General features: G+C 41.2%; 2 protein-coding genes across 8 annotated transcripts in view; one reads left to right on the forward strand and one right to left on the reverse strand.

The window, feature by feature from the left end:
- Window positions 1-4,763, reverse strand: part of TXNRD2 (thioredoxin reductase 2) — a 36,735-nt gene extending 31,972 nt beyond the window's left edge. The window contains exon 1 of one of the 2 annotated variants that reach the window (XM_032199321.1): window positions 4,734-4,763. Coding sequence is in view for 1 of the 2 variants with exons in the window: in XM_032199320.1 (XP_032055211.1) it covers window positions 668-743 (76 nt within the window). In the remaining variant the exon portion in view is untranslated. Of the gene's footprint in view, window positions 1-667; window positions 744-4,733 lie in introns of those variants that run through there. The other variant, XM_032199320.1, reaches the window with a different exon arrangement.
- Window positions 31-27,315, forward strand: COMT (catechol-O-methyltransferase). Of its 6 annotated transcripts, none has more exons than XM_032199327.1 (5): window positions 31-81; window positions 19,236-19,518; window positions 21,275-21,468; window positions 23,525-23,656; window positions 26,099-27,315. In XM_032199327.1, the coding sequence occupies exons 2-5, from the start codon at window positions 19,236-19,238 to the stop codon at window positions 26,276-26,278; spliced, it is 789 nt and encodes a 262-aa protein (XP_032055218.1). In that variant the 5' UTR covers window positions 31-81; the 3' UTR covers window positions 26,279-27,315. The 6 variants fall into 6 exon arrangements, with proteins under 6 accessions (XP_032055218.1, XP_032055219.1, XP_032055214.1 ...); XM_032199328.1 differs by lacking the exon at window positions 31-81 and adding an exon at window positions 534-553; XM_032199323.1 differs by lacking the exon at window positions 31-81 and adding an exon at window positions 6,820-6,896.
- The last annotated feature ends 254 nt before the right edge of the window (window positions 27,316-27,569 follow it).

Raw genomic sequence — 27,569 nt, forward strand, 5'->3', positions numbered from 1 at the left:
GGCCCCTTCTGCCACCTCGGGGTCCCCACAGCTCAGCCCATTCTAACGGAGCGGCTTGGAGGCGGTGGAAGAAATGCCAAGGTGAGAGAGAACTTTCTGGGCGAGGGCAGGAGGGCTTCCAAAGAGCTGCCAGCGGCTCGGGGAGGGCAGCCAAGCCCACAGCAGCCTCGAAGCCCCTAAGCCGCTGTGTGCTGAGCGCAGGGTGGGGACCGCTCTCGGCGGTGCAGCCCCCCGGGGAGGGCTGGCAGCCCCCCGTCACGGCGGGGTCAGCCCAAAGCAAAGCCCTGGCGCTCTCTTGTGCCGCCTCGGGACCTCCCCAACAAACCGCAGCGCAGGGGGCAGGCGGCCTCGCCTGCTTCACAGCCACCTGCGCCCGCAGGGCTCCCAGAAGGACCTCCCTCAGCAGGACGGCAGCCGGGAGCACCGGGGGGCGGCTCCGGCAGCCCCTGAGGATGGCAGCAGCCCGACACCCGCCCCGGCCGGGCCGCTGAGGGCGCAGAGCGGCGCCTCAGGAGGGCGGCGGCGGCCCCGGCTGTCGGCAGCAGCCCCTCAGGTAAGGCGCTCGCGGGCCTCTCGTGCCTCACAGCGGGCAGCGGGGGGAGCGGAGCGGAGCGGGCCGCCCGCTGCCCGCCGCGAGAACCGAGGCAGAGGCGCGGCCGCCCCGTACCTGAGAGGGCTCGCGCCGTACGGCACAGCCCCGCCGCTCCCGGGAGACGCCGCCGCCTCCACCACAGCGCCGCCATGCTGTACGGCAACGCTAGGCGGCAACGGGCCGCCCCGCCGCGCCGCGCCAGGACCCCGCGGAGGCGGCCGAGCAGCGCCTGAGCGGAGGGCGCTGATGGCGGTGCCCTGGCGAGCAGCCGTGAGGGGAGCCCGCTGCTCCCCTACCCGTGGGGCGCCCGCTCTGTTCGCCCCCGAGCTCCGGCTTCTTCAGCCGCTGCGAGAGCTGCAGTTTTTTTTAGTGTGTTTTTTTTTTTTTGTTTTGTTTTTGTTTTTTGTTTTTGTTTTTGTTTTTTTTTTGTTTTTTTTTTTTTTTTATCAGGTGGTCACCGGCTCCAGTTAGAGTTAAAATCGAACTTTTTTGGAAAGGGGGGAAAAAAAACACACAGTGCTTTTCTTGCCTGGCTTGCCGTTAACATAAAGCTGCAGAGGGGGGTCAGGGAAGGTTTTTAAGGAAGGAAGAGGAACACAGCTGCCCAGAATCGTTACTGATACCCAAAGTCCTGTTTTCTCCTCTGAATCTGCACATCCCTTTGTAGCAGACATGAGGGGTGCGTGATGTCAGAACCCCTTCCACAGGTGCCTCAGGTGCTGTACACAGACAAAACCCCCTGAGAAAGCAGTGTGAATGAAGTCCTTCCTTCCCACGAGGCATTACAGTCAAGTTGTCGTGTTGGCTCAGGTTCCTGTGACTGAAGTGCTTCCAGCGTTGTGAGCAGGAGCAAGGGACTCCTGGCTGACCTCAGCCAAAATGGTGGGGCTGGGCCCACGCCACGTGTCAGTGAGGGAGACCAGCACCAACAGCTTTAGTGCAAGGTTTAACAGCGACAGGGCAAATGTCCACACAGCACAGCCTGTCGGAGCACCACCAAGACTTTGCAGGCTTTGGATGACCCTTTTGGTGCCCCACATCTTCTGTTGGTTAAACAGGGGTGAAACTGCTGACCTGCTTCAGATTGGAGTTATTAATGCTTGTAATGTATTTTGACAGCCCAAGGTAAAAGGTTTCATAGTAGGTGTTGAGCAAAACCATACCACAGGGAACAACGTTGTTCTCTGTCAGAAGTGTTGGCTGTTGGTCTTTACTGCAGCATAGTAGTAACCCTACCTGCTGCTGTACAAAGTGAATCGCATATAATAAATATCACCACAGTCAAATCAATTTAGGACAAAGAATCAGCTCCTTCTTCTTAGGGAGAAGGAGCTGGTGACAGAAAACAGTTCTAGGCAGTCCTGTTCAGCTGGCTTTGGAGTAAGGGCTTGTCTCACAAGGGGGCAGCATCTAACCATTTTGTACCAGAAACATCCATCTGATCAGTAGTCCAGGGGAAGTGGCAGTAAATGCTCAAAAGAAACTTTTTGAATAACTAGTATCACCTCCTAGTATAGGTCAGATAATTATATTTTTTTCCTCTCAGTTAATGTTTGCAAATACATGAAACGGGAGTTACTAACAGTCGATGAGTTGTCCAGTATCACTGCTGGAAATAAAAGGCTGAAAACCTTGTATTCTACAGCAGTACAATCAATAAATCACTAAAGATACTCCTTACCCACTGCAACAGCAGTAGAAAGACATGAGTAGAACACACTGAGACCTATACATGAAAAAAAACCTCGAGCATATTCAGATGCTAATCACTTATGCTCTTCAGGTATGTGCATGCAAAGTTGTTTTAGCTGTTCAGTTTAGCCACTATGCTGAATTGAATCAGGCAGTGTTGGGCATATGCTCTTCACAGAGCATTTAGTTCAGCGGTAGTAGAATCAAGGGTAGAATTAAATAATCTCAAAGACACAGCAAATTTATGTGAAGAAATGTTCCAGCAGCATTATGCTATCTTGTTATTAAGAAAAGGCCTTAGATGTGGCAAAGCTGTTGATATAAAACACTACCTTAAACAGCAATATCAGTGGCAATTTAGGAAAGAATTGCCAATAAATTCGGAGTAGTGCTTCTAAACTGTTTAAGGAGAGGACTTGGCCAAATGCCCTGTGTAACAGCCACATCATATACTAGCATTCCTTTCATTCCTGGCTGCTTTTTATTATTTTAAAGCTCAGAATCTGTATGAACTGCAGCCTACACAGCGGTGGTGAGTTTCTAGCTTTTTTAGATGTTTATCTTTTCCCAAGCACGCCCGCTCTTTTCTATTTTGAATGTGAGTCAGTTGCTGCCACTTGGCACCTTAAGCCATCTAGGAAGCTATCCATAGCTGCTGCTGGCAGGCTGCGCGAAGCTGGGGTGAAGCCCTCCGGCTGGATCTCACAGCTCATGGTAAAGCACCGTGGAGTTCCACAGGCAAAGGTTTACTCATCAGCACTGCTGTCTTCAAAAGAAAGAACAAAGTTTGTGTAATGCCACTCTGCTTGTTCTTGAACATTCTCACAAGTATGATCACTGAGATCAAAAAGGGCAAATATCAGCAGCGGTGAGTAGGTTTTGCCCATGATCACAGTATCAGGTAGTAGAGCAGCCACAGATACCTGCTGCAGTCAGCACTGTGTCTGTGCAGTCAGTGTGTCTGCACTACACTTCAAAAGCCTGTCTCAGGGACCAGAAACAGGTTCTGGTCCTCGGGTATGGTTTCAAATGTATATTTGGCTCATCTCTTACAGTGTTCTATCCTATCCTGTCCTATCCTATCCATTATTTTGTGGTTATCATTAAGCTGATCAAAATAACTAGTGTTATACATATTTTATGTGTATTAATATATGTATAAAGAAAGCAAGCATGAAGTCCTTTAGTGACAAATACATTTTTGTATAAGGAAACATTTACACAAAGTATTGTGTTTCTGCAATGAAACAGTATTTTTTAGATACTTGGGTTTTAAAAAAACCTCTTAGAAGATAGCTGTCAGACTGAACATCTTAGTTTTGTGGATTTGTATCAGTTGTAGCTAGCAATATTTAAAGTCATAAATTAATTTCATACATTAGAATCATAGACTATCCTGAGCTGGATGTGGTTTTGTTTATTTCCTGGGGGATATTTATTTGGTGTTCTGTAAACAGTGCAGTATTAAGAGGGCAAAGGAAATGCCAAAGTGATATGTTTCATAAATGTCTATAAATCCAGCCAACAATAATATGAGTTTTGGAGGCCATTAATTGGTTCTGTTAGCAGGCAGACTTTCTGCTTTTGAATTTATTGTAAGGAAAACTTGAAATTTTCTTCTTAATTTTTCTTCATTAGAAGTAACTTTTGTTACATTCATCAATGGTTTATTTAAGTTCTTCCTCATGAAGAGTAAGTGAAAACAACCAGAATAAAACACCTTTCTGTTTAATACTTTAGAAATTCTGACTTTTCAAGCGCTTTTTGTCTGTTCTGTTTTTCTTGGCATAGATTGCTTTATGTTTAATGTTCCTGGATTAGGGACCTGCCAGGGTGGGGAAAAGTGAGAGGTGTCAGGAAGATACCATCTTTGAAAGTCATCACATTGTTTCTTTCTTAGTGGGTGGGGTGAGAAATGAGTTAAATCAGAGGCTGCATTTTGTGGTGTGACCTAATTAATCATTTATGGTAGTGTCAATGAACTATACTGGATCACTGAACTAAGAGGTCTCTACAGTGAGGTAGGACTTTCTCGTTTCATTCCATCTCTCTTGTGATTACTTTTACCCTATTTTTTTTTCTAGTTGTTCCTCTGCTAGTGTGTGACATGGTGTCCCTATCATTAATGAAGAAAGGGGAGGGAAAGAAAAGCACCATGGAAGAAAGGCATGGCACGTGGTTAAGACAGAAATCAATATCATGACATAGGCCCTGGCAATTGAGAGAATTGCCTGCCAGAGCTACAAAAAAGGCATAATCTATGGTAGCAGAGGAGAGGAGGGGTGGTTAACTGTTCCTAGACTTTTTCCAAAGCAAGTTAGAACCTTTTCACAAATCATGGGTAGTATTCTTGCATGGGGGTTTATGCTGACAAGTGAGGACACTTGCTTGAAGACAGATCCTGGGTAAACAATAGATGTATTTTTACCTCTGTTACAAGGCTTCTTACCTGGCTTCTGTAGCAAGTGTTTTCCAATATTACTTTTAGTTGGATGTTGCTTTACACTGGCATGAATGAGTCTGTGACTGTTTGCTTACAACCAAACTCTGGTGTACCTGAAAATAGAAAAGCCTTCTGTATTTTAGATATCTTTCACTGAGATTCTGCTTCTAAGAGTTTTGACAAATCAGTCTTTAAATAGTTACAAGTTAAATTTGTAAAGGAAGAAAATGACTAATTTTGGTTTATGAGATATCAAAGTGGAGATCAGATTTCCATGTGAAGTCTACAAAGGTTACAAAATTGTGTTAACATGGGACTAATATCACGTCCATTAGTTAATATTTTTTTTTCAATGTAAGGCCTGAAAATATGTCTACATTACAACTACATTAAGAAGAAAGCTAAGAAAAGCATCCACATCACAGAATTACTCTAAATAAGGTCATAATTTAAATTACATCTTAAAATGCTATTCTAAAAGTAAAATAGCTGTTTTAATATACATGTATGCTAAGCACCCCAAAAAGACATCTTGTCACAAAGAATCTATCCTTCAGCTAACAGTATTACCTCTGCTGGAAATATTTGTGCATAGATATATAAACCAGAAAAATAGTTAAACATTTCAGCTTTGTTGCTCTTTTACCCCTTTGTTTTCTTTTTTATTATTATTATTTTCAGAAATTTGTCTGAGAGTAAGACTCGTTTTTCAGAAATTCATCTCTGCCATTTTTTTTTCGTTCCTTCTCTAACCCTACAGAATCTTATGCTCATAGTTTGTCCTAAACAACTGATTACGAGTGACAAAAAACAGCAAGAAGAAATAAAGCTTTAAGTAACACAAATTCTTGATTTCATTCAAATGCTTTAAGGTATATTAAGAAATGTGTGGAGAAAATACAGATATATGATAGACTTAACAGAACTCCAAAGTTTTCATGAGGAGTTTCAAAGTCATTGAGAGCACGAAGTGTTTCCAGTCCACGTGGTAACCCTTTAAGATACACAGTAAACGCAAAGTAGCCTAACTGCGTGTAGTTTCTGTTAAATTCTAGACTGTAACTTTGCTGGCCCTTGTTCTTCTCTATTATCTGTTTCTTATTTTAGATATCTCCAGGCAGTTTCCTGATTCATACGAGTAGTGCTTCCTTTCTCAAAATTCCTCTTTTGCATGTTTCTCAGCAAGAGAAACTAATTTGCCTGTGGAAAACAGCAAATGCACATAAAAGCAAATCCCTCCTGCTATTCTGAAAATGCAAGCTCAAAAGAATTTTCTTCCGCTCAGTGTTTCACATGATCTGTGGGGTTTATGATGTGCTAGCTCCCCTGTCTTCTTTTGTTTAGGCTTTTAAAAAGTCTTTGGCCAGGGTTGTTAGAAGCAGGGAATGCCATTTGTTGTTATGCCAGGCATGGATTTACTGGGAAAGCTTTAGCTCTGTGCTGTGCAGAGTGGGGATAATGCTGCCACACCGCATCTTGTGATCACAGCTGTGTAGCCTCCGTTTGAGACTGGGAGCAGTGTTCTGGAGCAAGTCCGGTCAAGTTTGTGCAGACAGCTCCGAGCTCAGTGCTGTCACTGTCTGAGCAAGTCAGTCTGAACCAGCCAGTTATTCCTACCTGCTGCCATTAATGCAGCTCAGACAAAAAGCTCAGACATCTGGGTCTACATTTTTGCATAGAGATGCCCTTTGAATGAAATATCCTACTGCTCTACAATACCAAATCCACCTTTTAAGATCTTGTCCCTACAGTTGTCTGTGGCAAAAAGGTAAATTACAGAAAGGCATAAACCAATGTTTAATCAGCCTCTCAAAGAAATTTCTCTTACATAAAAAATTATCCTGTAATAACCTATTACAAGATTTCTACTTCCAATTTGCTGCTACTTGGAAGCAACTTAACTGACATTATCACACGGTTTGGGTGGTTTAACTGAACCTATAGCTTTACCTGGTTTTGCAGTTATTGCCATTCACAATTTTTTCTTACGTAATGGAGTATCTAGACAAGATAAAGGGTTACTTTTGCAGGCGTAGCGTTTATCATGCAAGTAAACAGTTGTGGGCAGGCAGAAGCAAGTTTGCTCCTCCCATGCTCCTAGCCTGAAGAATATGATTCAGCTCAAAACTAGAACTTTTAAAGTGTTGTCATGGGACGCTGCTCGGTCTGGTAAGTCTTGGCACTGGTTTATTCTGCTAAGCAGAGCATGGGCTGATACCACCCACCAGTTCCCAACCATCGCTGTTTAACTGCAAGGACATCTCCAAATAATAACTTCCTGATTACTGGACTAGGTCAGTGCATAGAGTAAGTTTTACTGTTTTAAGTTCTTGTCACCACAGCCCCACAGTTAAAGAAATTCTCAGTTAAGATTAACTGTGGGTGGCATCAGGGATTGTGCAGGGGCAACCTGTCATGTTTTTTGAACTAGCTTTTGGCCAGGCAGGAAATTACTGTTGGTGGAGCTAGAGAATGCTATTGCTTTCTTCATTCTTTGTTCTGCTTGATGTTTAGATTATAAGAAAATATTTGTTGAGCTAAAGCTCTGTTATATGTGGGAAGGATACTTCAAAGTTATTCTGTATTGACATTGGGCACTGTGCTATATTGCAGGGTCCTAATCGTGTTTTGTTTAGAGTTACTAGAAACACTTTCATCCTCACTTACCTCCTTTTCATACAATTCTTTGTTCACTTCATCCACTTCATATTTTTATTCTTTTCTTGTCATGCTCTGAGGCAGCCCCCCTAATACTTTCAAGGACCTCCTCCCTCATATGACAAAACCTGGTCTTAGTTCTTCATTTCCAGTTGCTGCTGTGTTTTATAGAAATCCTTTCTTTGAATCCTTTAAATATTTTCTAGGCTAGAGCTTCAAAAACTCACCGACTAGGTCTGAGCTTAGTGCAAATACAGCAGAGAACTATTATAATGTTGTGTTTGGTTTCTTTTTTCTTTTTTTTTCTTTTTTTCTCTTTTATGGTGTAATCTATTTGCAGCTTGATTACGTTGTTTCCACCTTGAAGGTGACAAGATAGACAGTAAAGCCAAAACCAAAATTTATTGGAATAAGCCTCTTCTTTTATCATACAGCTGTTAGTTGGATTTTTTTTTTTCAAGAAGAAGCTATAGAAATTCAAATATGCTATTTATAATGTAGCTGTTGTTAAGCAATTTGCTATGCATATCTCCACTCACCTCCCTCCAGCAGCACTCTAAATTTAACCCACATGCTTAGGTCTTGTTTCTACAACTTCTGCCCTGGCCGTACGTGCCACGTCTGAGCTGAAAAAAAAACTAAATCCCTTGGGCCAAATTCATTCCTGGAGTTGCTTGATTGAACACAGTGCATTTACACTGAGCACAGATTTGGCTCATACCTGACTTTGTCAGCATTCACTGTGCTGTAACTAAGTAACAAGAACACTGTCATTAGGGGACAGACAAATAGCTTTCTTTAAGGTTATTAGAGCACTGAGCACCTTTAAGGAGGGCAGAAATCTGTGAAAGGAGGAGTTGGGGAAAAGGACACCGCTCCTTTTAGAGTCCGTGTAACAGAACCGATAAGCTATTCCTCTGATGTGATTGAATGTGACTGAATACTGCAGGCTCTTGGACTCTTATTCTACAAAGCCCACATCACAGCAGCACAGGAAAAGATTGGAGGGAACAGCTTCTGCTGTACCGAGAAAGGTACATATTTATATTTTTCTGTTTCTCAGACTTGACATGATTTGCTGTGTTAGATAATGCCGCAATTTTAAACCATGCCGAATACGAAAGAAGCAATGTTTTCCACATTTTGACTGGTACTCATTGTCAGGAAGCCAGTCTGTGGGCAGTTACAGCTTTCACAGAGAAAGAATAGGACATATTTGTGTGGAAGGCATTTCTACTGCATTGTAAACCTTGACAGCTGAAAGAAGTGAGATGAGATAACCCCAACTAAATTAGAAAAGTAATTTATGGCTATAAGTATGCTAGAATTTGGTACTCATTTGTACTCAAGAAAAAGCTGAATGCAAGTCAAGCTTCAGTTTATTCATATTTGACTATGAATAGCTGCTTTTATAAATGTGTTGCTGCAGCTGTATTTTATGGGGATTTAAATTTTCAATAGGGAGTTCTGCAACAGCAAAATGTCTGTGAAGAAGTATAATGACAAAAGCTAGTATGCTAGCCCTGTTGCTGCTTATAGAGTATCTTTCTGATGTCCTTTATGGACATCCCTTATCTTCTGTTCTTTAAAAAAACAAACTCATATTTACTTGTATTGTCAACAGCAGGTCGGATTGGTGATCTTTATAAACAACCTGTGCTTCATCTCTGCACTTAAGCTTACTTTTTTCTGCTTGGAGGCATGGACTCCCCTAACAAAGCCCTCGGATTCCAAACCTCACGTATTTGCACAGCACTGCAGTATTTAAATGAGAAAGAAAAATTACCTGATTTACAGCTTTAGTTTGCATAAGTGGAAAAAGAGCTTAACCACATTAACACAGCAAACAATTTACTTGTCATTCAAGTTTAACAGTACTTCTTAGCAGCCTGGAGCTGGTATCATGTTTATCTGCCAGTCCCACACTTTCAGCATTCCTTCAGGATCACTGGAATTGGAACTGACAAGGAATTTTCTGAAAAAACATGATTCTGGCAGTGGTCATTGAAACCAAATCTTATTGTGTGAGGCCATCCATACCAGTTTCACTAAAACTCTCTCAGGAGGGATTTCTCAGAAGGCAATTTCTAGCTGAAGTATGAGAAACTCTGTGCTCATTCCAGCTACTTTTTTTTCTGGGGCTATTTACTCAGGATTGGAGACCAAGGTCCCATGTCCTCCTCTGTGAGGCTGCCATGGGAACGCAGTGCTTTGGTTACCTGCTGTGCTGTGGTGGATCCCATCGTGCCTGGCCTGTTAGAGTTGTTCACTTTGATGGATATAAACCTTCATTTCAGCAGCGATTTCCTTCCTATTCTCTCAGATCCCTCAGTGGGTGTCCTCGGTACCAGGTTTCCGTCATTCATTCTCCCTGGCCCGAAGAGCAGCTTGTGCAGAGCAGAAAGCTGTGCTAGTAGAGAGACAGATTTACACTGGATTAGCTGGTAGCCTTGGAAGCAGGACAGGACCGTGCAGTAGGGATTTGGGACACTGAGGATTCAGCCCTTGGTCCATGTGATACAAGGAGAGAACACAAAATAGGGCTGTCACAGGTGGTTATGCTGAAGTCAACTAGCCATTTTGGTCTTTCCTCTTTCAGCCCTTTCTCCATTTGAGGGTGGGGGGTCAGAATCATTCAAAAGGAGCTCGTTTCACCCCCTGGGCAATGTGAAAACCTCAGCTTGAAAAACTTTCTCCAGGCCAGCTCACACTGTGCTGACAGAGCAGAGCACTTTGTTCTTTCAGGAGTCCACTGCCTCCCAGGTGGGATTTGTACAACCCAACCAGCTTCAAACGCGGGGAGAAATAGTACAAACACAGCTAGCGCTCGGGAGCGGGAATAGGGACTGTCAGAAACAAACGCTTCCTAGGGGTACTTGAATGGAGCTCATTCCTGAAAAGTAAAGTGCTTTTCTTAGCCTAGAAGAATTCCCTCGCCCCAGACTTTGGCATTAATTGCGCACTGTGTTCATTAGGCCAGTCTGAATCAGAATTCTACAGCTCCTTGTGGGGCTCCTGCTGGGTGGAGATGAGTGAGGCCAGTTTGTTCTGAACCCCACTCTGTTTTATGGGGCCAATAACCATTACATAAACCTTGTCCTTTGGGTGATAGTACTGACTACCATTCAGACAATAGCTACTGTAAAGGAAGTTTTAAGTGCATACTAATTATCCTAATTGAAATCTTTCCAGGGAGAATGGAGTTAAACACTCTCATGAAGCTTAGCTGATGGGGTCTCTGGTAGGCAATAGACACTTTTCTGTTCTTTTCCTTTCATTCAGTAACAAGAAACTTCTATTTGTTTCCTTTCAATCTCTCCTGAGATTGAAAGGAAAAAACAACAACAACCAAAAAACAAAGAAACAAACAAAAAAAAAACACAGAACACCAGAGGACCAGGGAAAAAAAATAATCAGAACTTTGCATTTATAGAAGTCTGAATTTTTGTAGTCACAGTAGTGAAGCTAAATTGGAGTAGCTTGAAAAAGCCTAGGGAGAGAGAAATTTAGATTTCATGCAAGAAATACTTAGTGAAAAATTATATAAAGTCTGTTCAGCTTGTTTTCATGATGTCAGTGGAAAATCTGAATGTTGAATGCCCAGACTAAGTTTCCATTGAAATACAAGCTATTCACATTTGGCAATATGCTGATTATTCTTCACAGTGTTGCACTCAATTGAAAATACATAACACTGAAAGAATAAGAGGTAAAAAGAATATTTTTTTTGACCTTTAAAAGTCCTAAAATATGAAGCTGTTGAATTGCGTTGCCTACAGCAACAGGGTACAACATGTTTTGCAGAAGTTAGTTTAGGCTTTCTGATGAAAATACTTTGCCTTCGTGCTCTGGGAAAAGATCAAGAAAAGCAAAATGTCACAAAACATAAATTGCTTCAGTCAAGAGAGCACAGGACAGAGTCAGAAATTCCTGTCCCTGTTGTGGCCCAGCACAGATCTCTCTGACCTACCGTGGGGTATCAGATTTTTTCTTAAACAGATTTTCTTGAAATGTGCCAACTCTTCTGCACTGTTTTTTCAATGCTTCTTAAACAGCTAATATATCTTCACTAATATGCAAATCCTCCGTGTACTTTAGTGCATTAGCTATTTAAAGGCATAATTTCAGCAAAAGTGTTTAAAAGATTTGAATTCAAACCTCCTGAAAAATGTTTTCAACCCTTTTCTAAAAATAGGGAGTACTTCTACCTCTTTGACAAAGGTGTGTGTGGAGGGGTTAATCTGTTAATTTGTATGGCCTTAGTAGAAAAGCTCTGGGAAACTGTTATTACATTTTCTCTGCAGACTTAGCAGCAGTGTCTCAGCAAGTTCGGGCCCCAGTGCCCCCAGGCACTCTACTACTGTCGTCCATTTCTATTACCATCAACATCACTGGACTGATGGAGAGATTCTTCTGTGAAAAGAGGTTGAAGGGTATAACTTTACCAAGCACTCCCCATTCACCATGTTACGTGAGCTAATAAAACCTAAATTAGAGTCTGAACCCTTTGGTATGAGAATGCAAAAGTACTGTCTGGATGCTTGGAGACTGGTAATAAACTCTTGAACAACCAACTCGTACTTGGCAGTTAGATCAAATGTATGCAAAATTATAGCAATGTTGGATGTAACATCATCTTTCCGCAGACGCCTGATTTGTCAGTGGGCTGAAATCACTTAAGCAAGGTGTTTGAAGCCCTCTTTGTTTCTACATTTCCCCTGTTTTTCATAAACTCAAGAACAGCAATGTCACGTAGGTGTTTGCTACTTTGGTATCCCAGAATGAATCTGTCTACTTAACAGAGATAAAACCACTTTGTTCTTCCTTGGGTGTTATCCATATATCCATAGCACAGACTTTTCTGACAAAGATGAATTTGGCTTCACAGCACCTTGAAAGTTACAGAAGTCGTAGTAACGTTAACTTACTCATGGCAGCAAAGGTGTAGGTAAGACAATTCACACAAGATCAGATCAGGAAACTATTGCCAAAATGAGATTCAAAGCTAAAACCCCTGACTCAGGATCACAACATTTACTCTCACGGCAGTCCTGGAGAATGGTAGTTTAATGTACGTGCTGGACATGCTCTTTGTAGAAGAGACTTTTGTGATTACGTTCAGGACTTCATTTTCAGTACAAAGCAAAGCAGTATCAGTTTATCCTATAAATATGCTTGTAGGATATAATTCACCTTGATTAGAAAAATATTCTATCCAATAGTTTTCAACTTCCCAAGTATTTTTAATACCTGCCAGCTCTTATTTCTGCATCTCATCTCTGTAGGAAATGAGTTCTTGTTAATTATTCATAATATAATGAAATGAGCTGCAGACTAGTTAAATAATCAAATTCGATACTTTCTTAATCCACTAAGTGTAATGCTCATTAAGGCACATGTCCTTATTAAAACTCAAGTATATAAATGTGCTTATTTTCAATATGTTTATTCTTCTCAGTAAATATATATATATATATATTTAGCAGAGGGAGGTTGTTTCAGAATGTGAGAGAGAAACAGCAGCAATCAGTAATTTAGATCAAATCCCCATACACCTTGCTCTAGCACTCTTAAGAAGACTTAATGCAGTTTTTATTGAACACTAAGAAAAAACCTCAGTTTGAATTCACCATGTTACCTAGACTTACCTGAAAAATTGATGTTACCAAGTGTTCTAACCCTTATTTTTTTCACTTCAAGGAATAATAAGACCAAATAGTTTTTAACAGTGCTTGGAAAAACTTACCAGAAGGACTGATGAATAGTATCACTGAAAGGCCCTTGTAATCTGTGGTGAAATGGCAGGAGTCACCTGTGCAAAAATGTACATGTGTAGAATATGATGTATTGTTTTGTGCTCCATCACACAGGTATTTTTATATTTTTAGAAAAATTGGCGATCCTATAATAGTGGTGGGGGTAGGAATCCTGTAACTTAAATATTGCCACAATAATAGATCCTTAAGTCTGAGCGAGTCTCCTGAGAATTCTTTTATACCCTTTGGAATGACTTAAGTATACTATTGTCAAGACAGGTAAGGCAGGGAAACAGATTCCCACAATTTTTGTTTGCTTCTTTCTTTTATTTTTATTGTATTTATTTTTTTTTGTTTCCAAATCCCTGTAATCTGAAACAGAGGAATTCCCATTTAAATGCTGATACTTTGATTACAGTTTGCATTGGGGAAAAACTACTGAACTACTTTGAGTTATAATTTGGCCTCATGAAGCCCAACAGAAAGAGTAAGATTAGTTGCAGAAGAAAATAATCCAGTGCCTTAGAAAGACTTGCCAGTAGTTTGACAGGTTTAGGCATGAATTTTTTATATGTTTTCTTTTAAACTCTGTCTTACTAAAAACAGATTTAGTTAAAAGTATTACTCATCCCTTTCTGTAACGTTATCCATTCACTTTTCCGTTTATTTCCTTCCTCACTTTCACATTTTTCAAAGGGAAGGGTCATATTATCAGGACATTTGTAATGCACAGCAGAGGTTGCAGTGCTAACCTGTGCATTTGGAACCTCACTGATTAATAAGAGCGACTGTCTTGTAATAAGTGGTAATGGGAAGCTTGACGGTGCACAAGTTCAGTTTTATTGCATATTTAATGAATCCCATGAATCCACATTAAAGTTAAAATTACAGTTGCATTTTCTACAGCTGTCATAAGACTGTCTCTTATGTAGTGGTAGCTTGAAATTGGTAGAATTATGCACTTAATTTTCATATCAAATATTTTCCAGCTAGGCATATGAAAGCAATTACCTATTTTGGTACATTTTTTCCCCCTCTTCCTGGTGCATGACCATCACTGATGCATCTTGCCTTTGGCAGGCTACTTTTACAGTTTACTGCCATCACTAAATTTATTTTTACATCCAAGAAGACAGAAATTAAAGGAAGAACCACCTTGAAAAAAGAAGCAGTGTTCAAAAAAAAAAGAAAAAAAAAAAAAAAAGAAAGGAACCAGGAACCAGATTAGTCTGGAAAATTTTTTTCAGTATAATTGCCTCCTAAAGGAGGTTTTGTTAAGAACAACTGAAATTGACAATTTAAGAAGGTGCTGGGATGTTGTATAGTAATTAAAATCAAACAAAGAAAAACAAAATAATAACTGAGAAATACTCCTTGATACAGCAAAACAAGTGAACTGGTCTAACAGAAGAAAAAAAGAGTATGTACTGAATAGGTTGTTGCTGCCAGTGAGTGTTTAAGGATCTGTGGAGGTAGGTGGGCTCTGCTGTTATGTCTAGTAGCATCAACTAAGGGATTCAGAAGTCCAAAGATCTGACTGATGCACTGTAAGAAATGGATCCTCCTGATCATAGGAATAGTTCCTGATCATAGGAATGGCCAAGGTGAATTTCCTCCTTACTTTAGTTTTAGATCTAAGATCATCCCTAAATTATAAACATTTGGGTTTCCATTTATTGGCTTTTTTTGTCTACTTGACAAATACCAGACAAAGTTTACACACAACTCTGTGCTAACAGCCACTCACCAGTCTAGATCCATTATGACATGAAGAGAAATGCAGGTCTGTATTTTGCTTTCCAGGAGGATCCTTGGGTGAACTAGAAGCAGTAAGATTTCATAGCTGAAGATAAAGAAAAATATTTTGTGGGTGGCCCAGCAGAACCAGCAGTTGTTGCCCTTAGAGACAAGCTGAAAAGACTGTTAACCGAATCATATTTTTGAGTGAGAAATGGCTAGAAGAGACAGAAGGCAATGGCTCACTGTGTGATTCAGAAGTATATCCCAAATTACCACTTTTTGTCAAGCTACTTGCTTCTTGGTATCAGGATGTCACACTACAATACCTGCTAAGGGTGGCAGCAGCCTAAATACAACCTATGCCTTTGAAAACATGTCATATATCTGTAAAATGAGTTGTCTTGCTCTACACCACTAAGTTCACTCTCTTAAAACAACATCTTTAAGAAAATACTGCTGTCCAAGTAAGCATGAAAGTGAAGCGTTCAAGATCAGATAAAGTTACTAAAAATCAGCAGGCCTAATCCAAGCCGAGTGTTTTCTCTGTACTGGGTAACAGAGATGTGTTATGAAATAGCATTTCACAGGCTACAGATGATGAAGAAGCTGCCCTTCAGTAATACATGGGCTTTTGAGCATGTGATGTTCTGTAATTCTGGTGTATAAAACCTGTATCAGTGCGGGAAAATAAGACAAAGGAAATCTGGTTTGCTGACTTACCCTGTTGCATGCCTGGGAAGCAATATGAAAGTGGACAGATTTTTACCTTCAAACAGGTCCTTTTTGTTAAGGTTTTAATACCAAACTGGAACAAACACCACCAACAACTAAAAAAAAAAATCCAACAAAGAAAACCAACTCTTCACGCTCTGTTCTCTGTCCACGAAAAGAAAGCCTGAGCATTCCTGCAGGACAGAGAACAGGGCTAAGTTAGCCTACAGACACGCTCTTTCCCTCACCAAATGGTTTTATATCTATACTTGGCAGTAACGGAGTTACTCACAAGACACCACCTAGTTCATTCTATACCTATCCAGTTTTGCTGCCTGACATCTTTGAAGGACAGCCCCAAATCTACTGGCAGAATCTCCAGTGCCAAAGCAACAGCCTTTGGCAGGTTGTACTCAGAGGATGCCCGAATGTCCATTGTATCCAGGGAATTATGTCTGGCAATAAGCTGAAATGGGTGCAAACACCCAGTTCAATTCTAGAGGGACCTGAGTACAGTTGGACTGCCACCAGGTGGGCTGGTGGTATCAGGGCTTCCCTTGTCCAGAGTCAGGAAGGTTCGATGGCAGCAGTAAATGGTTTCTGGGCTCCACATGTATGGTTCTGAATAATTCTCTCTCAGCTGTCAGTAATCCCAATCCACCAACAATGGCCATACAGTCAAGTCGCGAAAGTCATACAAAGATAAGCTAAGTGAAGTTAGAGATTTTTTTCTATTAAACCAGTGACATTTTCATAACCCAACCCAAATCTCTAGAGGACAGGTCATATGGAAGGAACATCTTCATGTAGGACTGGAAAGACCATAGTATTAGAATAGCCTGAGTTGGAAGGGATGAAATATAATTGAATCCAACTTCTGGCTCCACTCAGGACCACCCAAAAATCAGACCGCATGTCAGAGAGCATTGTCCAAACGCTCTTTGAACTCCAGCAGGCTTGGGGCTGTGACCACGTCCCTGAGGAGCCTGTCCCAGTGCCTGACCACCCTCTGGGTGCAGAACCTTTCCCTAACCCCCAGCCTGACCCTCCCCTGTCCCAGCTCCATGCCGTTCCCTCGGGTCCTGTCGCTGTCCCCAGAGAGCAGAGCTCAGCGCCTGCCCCTCCGCTCCCTGTGAGGGAGCTGCAGGCCGCCATGAGGCCTCCCCTCGGCCTGCTCTGTGTGGGCTGAGCAAACCAAGGGACCTCAGCTGCTCCTCACACGTCTTGTCCTCCAGAGCCCTCACCATCTTTGTAGCCCTGTTCTTCCTGAGCAGTCCTATCTGGAAGGCACAGGACAGTTAGGACTTCTAAGTCAGCAGAAGTACTACTGCCTAGAAGGGAAGAAGAAAAACTAACATCTAGGCCTTCGTGATCCTGCTAAGGTCAAGAAACAGGTGCTTATTAGCTAGGAAACAAAATTTGGAATGCCAAAGAAACAAGATTTTCATGCACTAATGATGCTGGTGAGCCCTGAAAAGAAGTGTCAGGTCAGTCTGCAAAAAAAGCATTACAAAGGAAAGTATTAGCATTGGTGACTGTTTGGAAGAAATAGACTTTTAACTGCTCCAAGGAAATTATACTTGCTGTGCCACTAAGATAAGTAGATGGGTGAACAAACATCAGCTGCACTGTAGGTTGAGCATGTCTCCATGGCAACTCAGTCATCTTCTGAACTCGAAATGTGTTCTGCATGGTGATTCAAAATTCAGGGAGATGCTGCAGATTTTTCCCATGGGTGATGTGTGTGCCAGGTCCCACTGCAGAACAGAGGTATGACCACCCATAAAATTTAGGACTTTCCTGGGACAATTTTTGGGGAAACAAACAAAGAAAGGAAGCAAGAATAGGTAGGAATAGATCTAGGGGAATACTTGGTTAGTTGTGTAGCCCCTTTACGTCTGGTCTTGGCAATTTAGGCAAAAATTTTGAGGATGTTGTAGCTCCAGTTGCAGCAATGGTTCTGCTGAATGTTCCACCAGGTAGGTGCAACATTAATACAATTACAAGTGGAAGCTGTTAACCATCTTTGGCAAGCTGGAAGAGGAAGAGTCCGTAGAAAGAAGCAGAGACTACAAAGTGTTGAGTGTCACATTCTTTAAAAATAACAGTTTAAAAAACACTGCGGCTCAAGCCAGCATGCTGCGGTTAAGAAATAGTTTCTGAGTCCTTTAGACCTGTGCTCACATGCCAAATCAGACTTCAAGAACAAACGAACTTGGCATTCATTCATCCTAATGCGAACTGCAGTGCATTCCAACCTGTGCTGCCCTCCCAGTAAAAAACTGTCAGCCCCTGCTTGCGGGCAGCAGTGGTGGAAACATGGTGCTCTAAGGGACATCAGCAGAGACGAGCTGTGTTTTGGGATGGATGAGAGGAATTCCTCATGCAGAGAAGCCTCAGGTGACTCACGACCGTTAGTTTGGCACTCTTTCAAAGGCTAAATCAATACCTTAATTTTAAGAACCCTTACTTACCACATCTTTTGTGCTGTGACTCCTGCATGGAAATAAATGCACCTTTCTTTATACTGGCTTGTCTGAAATCCATCAAAGTAAATGGCTTTGACAGGATTTATTGCTTGAGCTGTACAGGGTGACATGCATCCCATCTGCTGAGCTTTACATTCAGATGCCCTGAACTCACAGAGATGAACAGAAACTCGCACACATGACCCATGCTGTGCAAACATAGGCACTGGCAGCTGACACTAAATTTCAGGGGAAGAATAGGCACAACTCCATCAGATAATTTGAGCTGGCCCATCGGAGTAATACAATGTTCCCTTCTGTTACATTTCTCAAATTGCATGAACCTGGGCTCTTCTCTGGTTCAGGGATTTAGCTTTACATTTTTTTATAACTAGTGCGAAAACTGCCCCGCTTTTAAACAAAAAAACATCTTTTGTTCTCAAAAGTGTCAGATTGATGGTTCGTGTCAAAAGGTTTATGAGCAAGAAAGAGGCTACCATCTTCTGTGAACCGTTCCACCTGGGTACCTCTGTTGCAGGCTGTCAGAGGAGGGAGGCAGCTCAAGTCCTTCTGAAACGTCCAGCTCAGCTTCTCTGCAGAGCATGCCAGAAGGGCAGGCACCAGCAAAGGGGGTCTGCATGCCACGGAGTAACTTGACCTGCAGTCTGATTTCAAACAGAATGGTGCCTAACACTGTCCAGCTTCTGCTGATGCTTTGTTCAAAATTAAAGGGTGAAAAGTTCCATGTTTTCTTACCAAGGCTCAGAAGTTTCCCAGTGTTCAAAAATGAGTAGAGTGAGATCGCATGCAGAGTCTAATTAAGATTTTGAATCCTTTGAAGACAGTTAGAACAGATTTGATGCTGAGAGGCTCCTTGTGCAGTGGCATGCTTGGAGCCAGGACTGAGCAGCTGTGTGGGGGAAGGGACCAGAGCATTAAATAAAGCTACTTGTTGACTGCCTGTAAAATTGGCTTCTAAAGGGAGTGCCACAGAGCACCATCCATTATCGAGTGACAGAGTCGTGTTCAGCTTCTCTGTACAATATCATAATTAAACTGTGTGTGTTGCTGTTCGGGATGGTGGGTTGTGGGTGATTCAGATTAATATTTACAAAAAACAATAGCTCTCTCCTGGGCCACCTTAACTCTGGGCTGTTTTTTCTCTTTCCTTCCAGATGCTGGAGAGCTCTTCAGTCCCTTTGTTCATTGTCTTCGTCCTGCTTTTCATTTTGCTGCTCTCTGTGGTGATCATCAGGAGAAACGGCACTGCTGCCCTTATCTGGAATGAAATAATCCGGGAGAAAATAACCAATTTCATCATGAACCAGAGCAAAGAACAGAGGATTTTAAATTTTGTGCTACAGAATGCAGTCCGAGGGGACCCCTGTAGCGTGATAGATGCTATAGATACGTACTGCTCCCAGAAAGAGTGGGCCATGAATGTGGGCAATGAGAAAGGTAATTGCAGCGGGGATCAGCACTTGAAAGATCCTTCAAGACTAGTAGATTATCGGACATTTTATTGTATTCACGTGGTCACTCCCATCTGCTGGGAGGGAAAAAAAATCACATCTATAACACCCTTGTGGTCAGCAGAGTAGTTCTGTAAACAGTAATAAACGCTTGTGCAGATGTCTTTGAGGGGGAGGATCTAGTGAGTAATCCAGGAAGTCACAGGATCAAATCTAGTTTTGTGTGGTGCGTGCAAGTGTCTAAGCAGAGGGTGACAAGTTATGGGAAAGAAATCTATGGTTATGTTGTGTCTTAGTTCCCATACAGAGTGGCCTTGAGGAATAACTCCTTACATCAAGGACTTTTAGATCCTTAATGGAAAGATACTGAATATGAAAAAAAAAAAAAAAAAAGAAAACAAGCAATCATGGGAAGTATTTTAAACTATATGAACTTTGTATCTACAAGTATAAATTACAAGTTACTGTTGAAGGGAAAGATCCTACCCATGTAATACACAAAAGCAGCTATCAGGTCTTTTTGCTACTAGGCAAGTAAATTATCTTATTCTTGTCTACTAAAGGAAACTGCAGGGAAATGAGAGTCTGTTCAAAAAACTGTAATGGCAAAATGTTAACACATTCCCTTATGAATTAGACACAGAAGTACCTCTTACTGGGAAATTACAGGGAAATTTAGCTTAGCCTGGGATTAATGCACCTAATGAAGTACAACTACAAGCACTGTAATAAAAATGCTTCTCTGTCATGGGTACATTTTTTGAAACTAGCTTCTCTGCATACCAGTCGGGGGTAGTTAGGGCAACAGAACAGTAGGTAACAGTTGAGTAGGAAATCCTAAAACTCTAACCTTTGACCATTTTTAATAATTTCACTCTAATTTTTCTCTAACATATGAACTTTCCTCAGAAGAGCCATCAAAGTTAATACATCTTTAGTTCTGAAGATTTCTAGAAGAACTACATGATCTCAAGATGCAAGCATTATCTTCAGACAATGCATAAACAAACGACACCTAGGAAAATTCACATAATGAAATGTGTGCATGTCCTGAGCAAGTCCATGGCTCTGAGTAAAATCCCTTCAGATACTTTTTAAGATTAGCTATCTAGTTTCTAAGCATATAAGTAAAAGGAGACAGCTTTGTAACAATTAAATTCCCTTTTTTTCAGGAATAGATATAGTACACTGTCACTCACTTTTGAGAGTATTTTTTGTTAACAGAACAGTTCATCAGGTGAATTCAAATACCTTGCAACCTATAATTAGACTTGTCTTTTTCCCTTTAGACAAATATTTAGACTGAGACATTTTGTATCAGACTTCTGCATGTAGCATTGCAACAAAATACCAGCACTTAGAAGTCAGGATTTATGTATTTCGCAAACATCTCCAGTTTCTGCAATAAGTTATTGGAAAAACACATTGCATTTTTCCCTTGTAACACTATAAATATTTTAGTTAACTCAGGCACTTCTTAGCTCATAAATATTTAAATTGTGAAACTAAGGAAAATTTTTTTTAGTTGAAAGTGTGCCTTTTGAATTTTGGAATGTCCCTGATCAACTTTATCACAGACAAGCCAATTTGCAAACGAAACAGTACGTAATTTGACATCAACCCTTATATTTTGAATGTCCCGAGCACCTGAGCACATAGACTTTGCAAGTTTCTCATCACTAATTTACCCCTCAGCATGCAAACTAGTTTGATTTTAAGTTAACCTGTTTTCATTTTTTCAGGTTTAATTCTAGACAAGACAGTGGAAGAGATCAATCCATCAGTTGCACTGGAGCTGGGAACATACTGCGGCTACTCAGCAGTCAGGATTGCTCGGCTACTGAAAGCAGGCGCTCGTCTTCTCACTTTGGAGTTCAACCCAGAATTTGCTGCTATAGCTAAACAGATGATTGAGTTTGCTGGAGTACAAGATAAGGTAAATACCATTTTTCTCAGAAAGCAATACATGGAGAATGGGACTTTATGCACAGAAGCAACAGTAATAGGTTGAAATTTGTTATTCTACTTGTCAAGCAAGTGTAGCACTGTGTCTGGGAACAAGCAGAGTAACCTTCAGGCTAGATCACAGGGAAAGCTATCATTGTCCATACGGAAGACCAAAGTTGTCATCTCTTTTGCATGGTGGAATTGAGCTAGATGTGTGAGCACCAGTCAAGGGCCCAGGTATGATGCAGACCCAGCTGGGGGTCAGGGTTAGGGTTAGTAGAGTCTTGGGCTTGTCAAGGCTTGTCAAGACTATTCACTGGTTATTGCAATAGACACTATTTGCTGAGAGCTATTTTCAAAGCTCATGGTGACTCTAAGAATATGGACCTGAAAGGAGGCTCCTGAGTCAGTTATTTCATTTATTATAGTCACAGGACATCAGCACACCCAGTTCTTTCCATAAAATTAGCAACCACATTGCAAAACTGGCAAAATTTACTGCCATTACTGAACTACTAGACAACACAACTTCACAGGCAACTCCTCCTGATAATCAGGAACCTTTCTATGATTTCTACCCCACATTTATTCATAGACATTTTGTTTTCCTTTACTTGTGCACCGACAGCTCTTATTAATTAAACTAGCTCTGTGCCCAATTAGTCCCTCTCACAGAAGCAGGACTTCACAACATTACCTCCCAAAAGCTAGAGTATTGTTTTTTTGTGTGTAAACTAAAACATTCAGATCTGTGAATACTGATTACTGAATACAAAAGAAAATTGAAGTATAATTTGTTACAGAATCTCACAGAGGAGAGTTGCATTATGTGCAACAGACTTCAGATAAGATGTATTTGCTCAAATCTAGTAAGTCACAATATACATATCTAAATTTTGTACAGTGCAAGGTGTCTCAACTCCCTAGACAGTTGGCTGAGCTGCAGGTATTTTCAGTCTATAATCTGTCTCAGCCCAGAGCAGACATCTACAGCAGGTCAGGTCTCTTGCCTGAGAAGTGCCTCTCTACTGACTAGCCAACTCATTTCAACACAGATAAAACTTGAAGAACCAAATCCCACCACGAAGTCTTCAAATGTGTTTCTTAACTTTTTGATGAGAACCTGAAGTAACAGTGACATCTAAAATTGCATTTCTCGCATCTGATTTAATCTCCTGATCAGCTGTGAGTCATAGACCAGACAGATTTCTTTTCTACTTTCTTCCTGTACTTACAGAATATGGCACTTGCTTAACAAGTCAGTGTGTAGCAGCTTTTTGCAGTTTAACAGTACTTACGCCATTAAACCTATAAGTGAGATGTAATAGACTTTGTCCTGCCTTGTCTACCGGCCATATCAATTTGACATATAGCAGCTTCCAGCTGTATTCTAAAGTCACCTGTAGCTTTTTCTGCTTCCCTTTGGACTACTTATTTAAACTGAGGTACAACTACAAAAATAATAAAAGTTCTGTTTTCAACAGAAGATTCCCTTGTTTCCACGAAAAATCATTATCCAACAGAAGCAACAGACCACTTTTTTTTTTAATAGTAATAGAGAAGAAAAATATTTTGCAACACATGTGGATTGATTCCTCAAAAAAGAAAAGCCCACATGATCCAAATGTATCAGATCAACTAAGGCTATACTGAACTATAAAAGGATCACTGATGTCTTGCCATGATTTAAAATAAGATAGGGGCATATTAACACCAGTGACAGGACCCGCGGGAACGGGGTTAAGCTGAGGCAGGGGAAATTTAGGCTTGACATCAGGAGGGGGTTCTTCACAGAGAGGGTGGTTGCACACTGGAACAGGCTCCCCAGGGAAGTGGTCACTGCACTGAGCCTGTCTGAATTTAAGAAGAGATTGGACTGTGCACTTAGGCACATGGTCTGAACTTTTGGGTAGACCTGTGCGGTGTCAAGAGTTGGACTTGATGATCCTTAAGGGTCCCTTCCAACTCAGGATATTCTATGATTCTATGATTCTATATGACTTTTCTCTATGGCTCACAATTCATCAGGTAGATTTGCTTTTCAGGTAACACTCATAGAAGGACCTTCAGAGGAAATTATCCCTCAGCTGAAGAAAAAATATGAAGTGGATACTCTGGATTTTGTCTTTGTGGACCACTGGAAAGATAGATACACACCAGACACCATCCTGCTTCAGGTCAGTTTGCACAATTTGTCTTAAAAGTAAAATAGTAAATACCTAGATGTCTGTGAGGCCTACATTCTAACGGAAGAACCTCATCCTCTGTAAAATGAAGAATGGCAGCCAAAATAACAACCTTACGAAAAAAAAGAGGATTTGGGGACAGGATCCCAAACTTTTATCTGGGACAACTACCCACAGTACACAGCTCAGGACTTGGCAAATAGCGTTAAGCCATTTTGTTTACTGAACAAACAGGTCTGCAGTAGAAATCCCAGCTGCAGGAGAGCAGGGTTTGGGTGTTACACTCACTGGAATATCTGCATGGTCACTGAACTGGAAAACTTGACCCAAAAACATCCTGGTCCTGGGAGCAGGTGAGACTCAGGACCTGCATATCTCAGCTCCACCTATACCTCTCTGATTTCCTTTTACTTTTCAGTATCCCTTTTTCTGCCTGTGTTTGCTATGCAAGCAAAGCCTTTTGATGAAATCAAATTTTGGTAGCGCAGCTGGGTATCATCTTTCTGGGAGCCTTTACTCCACATAATTAACTGGCTGTAAAGCAACCTTTAGAAGAGTGCAGGCTGCCCCAGTCAAGCACTTGCTGGAGAAGTGCTGTCAAACTATCTCCAGCCCTAAATGTGGAAAAAATTGTGTTAATTTCTTCCCAACTCCCCTTAACAGTTACTGCTAGCATTACAAAACAAGTTGTCCGTAACAGCAGTAGGCAGTGATGGGGTAGCACTGGAAGTGAGTTAACTATATTCTAGAGGAAGGGAAGATAATTTCCAGTGTTAACCGAGATCCACAGCATTTGTATCTATTAACACAGCATACAGATATTCTCCTCACTTTGATACTGCAGACTGATAAAACTTCTTAGAACTGCTTATTTGGATGGAAGTGCCATTTTGCAATTATTTTCTCCACAAATAAATCCACTTTTTTTGAGGCTGCCTCTTACATTGAAAGCCCACCATCTACTTCCTGACCCCAGCTTGAGGCCTATAACAATATTTTCTCATCCAGGCTCTCCTGTTTTTTAACTTCACCCCTGTCCTGATAGCTGTTTCAAACTTGGGGTTCAAATTTCCAGTATTGAATTTACACAGAAGTAGCTGAAGAAAATGTTCCCTGCCCGTTATGTGTATCCAGAGAATGTTTTCTTTTATACTGGCTGTGTAAGGATGACTGAGCTCTTTCCATGGGAAGAGATATCTGTACCCTTATCAGAGCTTAACCTTCACAACACAACCAAAACAAATATGTAGCTTAGCTCCAAGTTTGTGGTTAGTCTGATGCAACTGTGACACAAAGTTGCTTTGCTTAAAATCTTACAAAATTCAGAGGAGAAAGATAACAGGAGTCCCCATGCTTTCTCAGACGTTAAAACTTGCAAGTTTGGTATGTATTTTGAATGGTCCAGACAGCATTCCTCTTCGTGCACGTCTAGAAAAGCCTGACACAGTGTCTGAAATCCTTGTGACCAGTGGGAAACACAGCATGTTGTCACTTCCAAGCTTCTGTAAGTTGCACAATAGAAACAGACCACAGGATATTTGCCAAAAAATCACTTCTGTGTGCTGACTGATGTTCAGTCACCAGAGGCGTGAGCAGTAAGCTGAACAGCTGAACAGCCTCAGCAGCACACTCATCAGCAGGACTTATCTGGTGGGAATAATGCTGGGAATGACAAAACCCACCATGTTCCAGCTACGACTGCTGCCTGCTACCACAGGGTAATAACGGGCCTGATAAAACTCAAAATTCCTTTTCTAAAAGAGCTGGTTAGCTCAGATAAGCAACTTCTAGTGGACAAAATTACCAGTAAAAATTAGGTTTGTAGGTTTGCTGAGGATAAACATTGAATTTGAAGTGACTATTGCAAGATAATTATGCCTTGTGGAAATCTGTCAGCGATCTTCTCGTGCACAAACTCTGCTTCATGCCCAGCTCCTGAACAAAGCAGCATAAAGTTATACAAGATAAAAGGAAAACAAGTTCAGAAAGTCATTTATTCAGTTAGTGGTTCTGAGACAAGCCAAAGCAGACTGGTACATGCCAATCTCTTGGGTGACTGTAAGAGCTACTACAACATTTTAATGTATTAAATAAAAGTGGAAACAATATGAACAGCATGGTTGGAAACAATATGAGCAAACTGCACTCCTCCACTGCACTCGATTTGTTATTTCAGAACCTGAATGACCTAATACGTTATCAGCATCTCTGTGTTCCACCGACTGTGTTAACAGAGAAAGTCAGCATGTTAAACATGGCAACAAAGGACTGGATAGAGTTTTTCAGCTTTTCCCATGTCTATTCTTCCATTTCAAAGTACAATGGGTTTTGGGATGCAGGCACTTGAATATGATATGATTAAGACAAAAGCATGTTACATTCAGGCCAATGTCCACTTAACAGCCACCATGAAGCAATTTTTCTTCTTTCTAGGAATGCAGCTTGCTGAGAAAGGGCTCAGTTCTTCTGGCCGACAACATCATCGTCCCAGGAGCTCCAGAATTTGTTAACTATATCCGCAACAACCCCCGTTTCCAATGCACTAACTACCCATCTCATCTGGAATATATGAAAGTGCAGGATGCTATGGAAAAGGCTGTGTTTTTGGGATAGAGAGCCATTAATACTCAACCTTTGGTTCAAATAACATAAATGCGACTGCACAAGTGAATTGTCTATGCTTTAAATTTTGCGTTTTTCTTTTCTTCTTTTGGAGCCTGTAATTAAAACAAATTCTAGAGGAGATCACTTTAGATCAGGTGGAAACCAAGATCTGAAGTAAGTAGGGTAACTGCTTCAAGGCTGTTACACATTGCTCAGCAAACTCAAGGTAACGCAAGTTGCCTTGCCTTGACCAACACATTGTCAAAACATAATCCGTTACTTAGAGCTCGAACCCAAACAACCACAGTTTGGGGTTAGGGCATGGTGGAAAAGGTCACTCAATTTTTGAAAACTTGTGTCCCAAAGCTAAACTGACTAATCACTGTCCAGAGTGAAAAAAGCATGCACATTGCAAGGAGAGCACATCAGGAGTACTGATTCTGCTAAATTGTTAGCACGCCACTTCAAGCACTGAAAGTTCCTACAGTGATGTCAGATGCATTTTTTCATTGTTACTGCACGAGTTAATTATCTCTATGCTGGAGAAAAGGGTATGTACTGAAAGAAGAAAGACCCATGCAGTGATAAGAAAACGTATCAGAACTTTGCACAGGACAAGGAAACAAATTTGTTAATCTGCATGTGCCGAGGTAGAGAAAATTGAAGAAGTAAACAGATTAAAGTAAATGCAGTGACAGATAACAAAAGCAACAGGTTCTTTCTAACAGAATACCAAAACAACAGTCACTGAGATCTTGAGAAAATATTGTTTGTCCCTTTATTATGCTTACTTATCCCCTTATTATAGAGTGTATACATAGTGTATGCTTTTTAGAGGCAGGGCAAGTTGCTTACTCTAAAGTGCTGTGTATGTTTAAGAAACAAAAATAAAAACCAGAAAGAATGGGTTTTTATCAGGTGGGTCCTGGTTAACCTGATTGTTGTACTTATAACTATGGAATACCCACTGGTATTTTCTGCCATGTTTACTGTGATTATATAATGAAGCAATGGTTGCATTTATAAATAAAATCCGAAAAATAACAGAGCAGGCAAGTGACTTCCTTTCTTTCCCACGGATTCTGCACTGCAGATTTCCATCCCTGGAACAACCACAGAAAGACCCAACAGCTGAAAAGTGGGGATAAATGTTTCCTTGTCTTTTCCACCAGGCATTACTTCAAACAGGTTATCAGCTTCTTCCTTTTATAGACCAGACCACCTTACTGAAGTGGCATATCTGCCCTGGCCTTGATGAATTCATCTTGAGGACACCAACAATGACCATCATAGAAAATTG

The sequence above is a fragment of the Aythya fuligula genome, chromosome 17 (assembly GCF_009819795.1).
Source record: "Aythya fuligula isolate bAytFul2 chromosome 17, bAytFul2.pri, whole genome shotgun sequence".
NCBI classification, from domain to species: Eukaryota; Metazoa; Chordata; class Aves; order Anseriformes; family Anatidae; genus Aythya; species Aythya fuligula.

Bases quoted from the DNA above. Each gene is read 5' to 3' on its own strand.
- COMT (XM_032199327.1), top strand. From the start codon at position 19,236: ATGCTGGAGAGCTCTTCAGTCCCTTTGTTCATTGTCTTCGTCCTGCTT. The intron at 19,519-21,274 runs GTAATTGCAGCG...TCATTTTTTCAG, and splicing joins GAATGTGGGCAATGAGAAAG to GTTTAATTCTAGACAAGACA. The intron at 21,469-23,524 runs GTAAATACCATT...TTTGCTTTTCAG, and splicing joins TTGCTGGAGTACAAGATAAG to GTAACACTCATAGAAGGACC.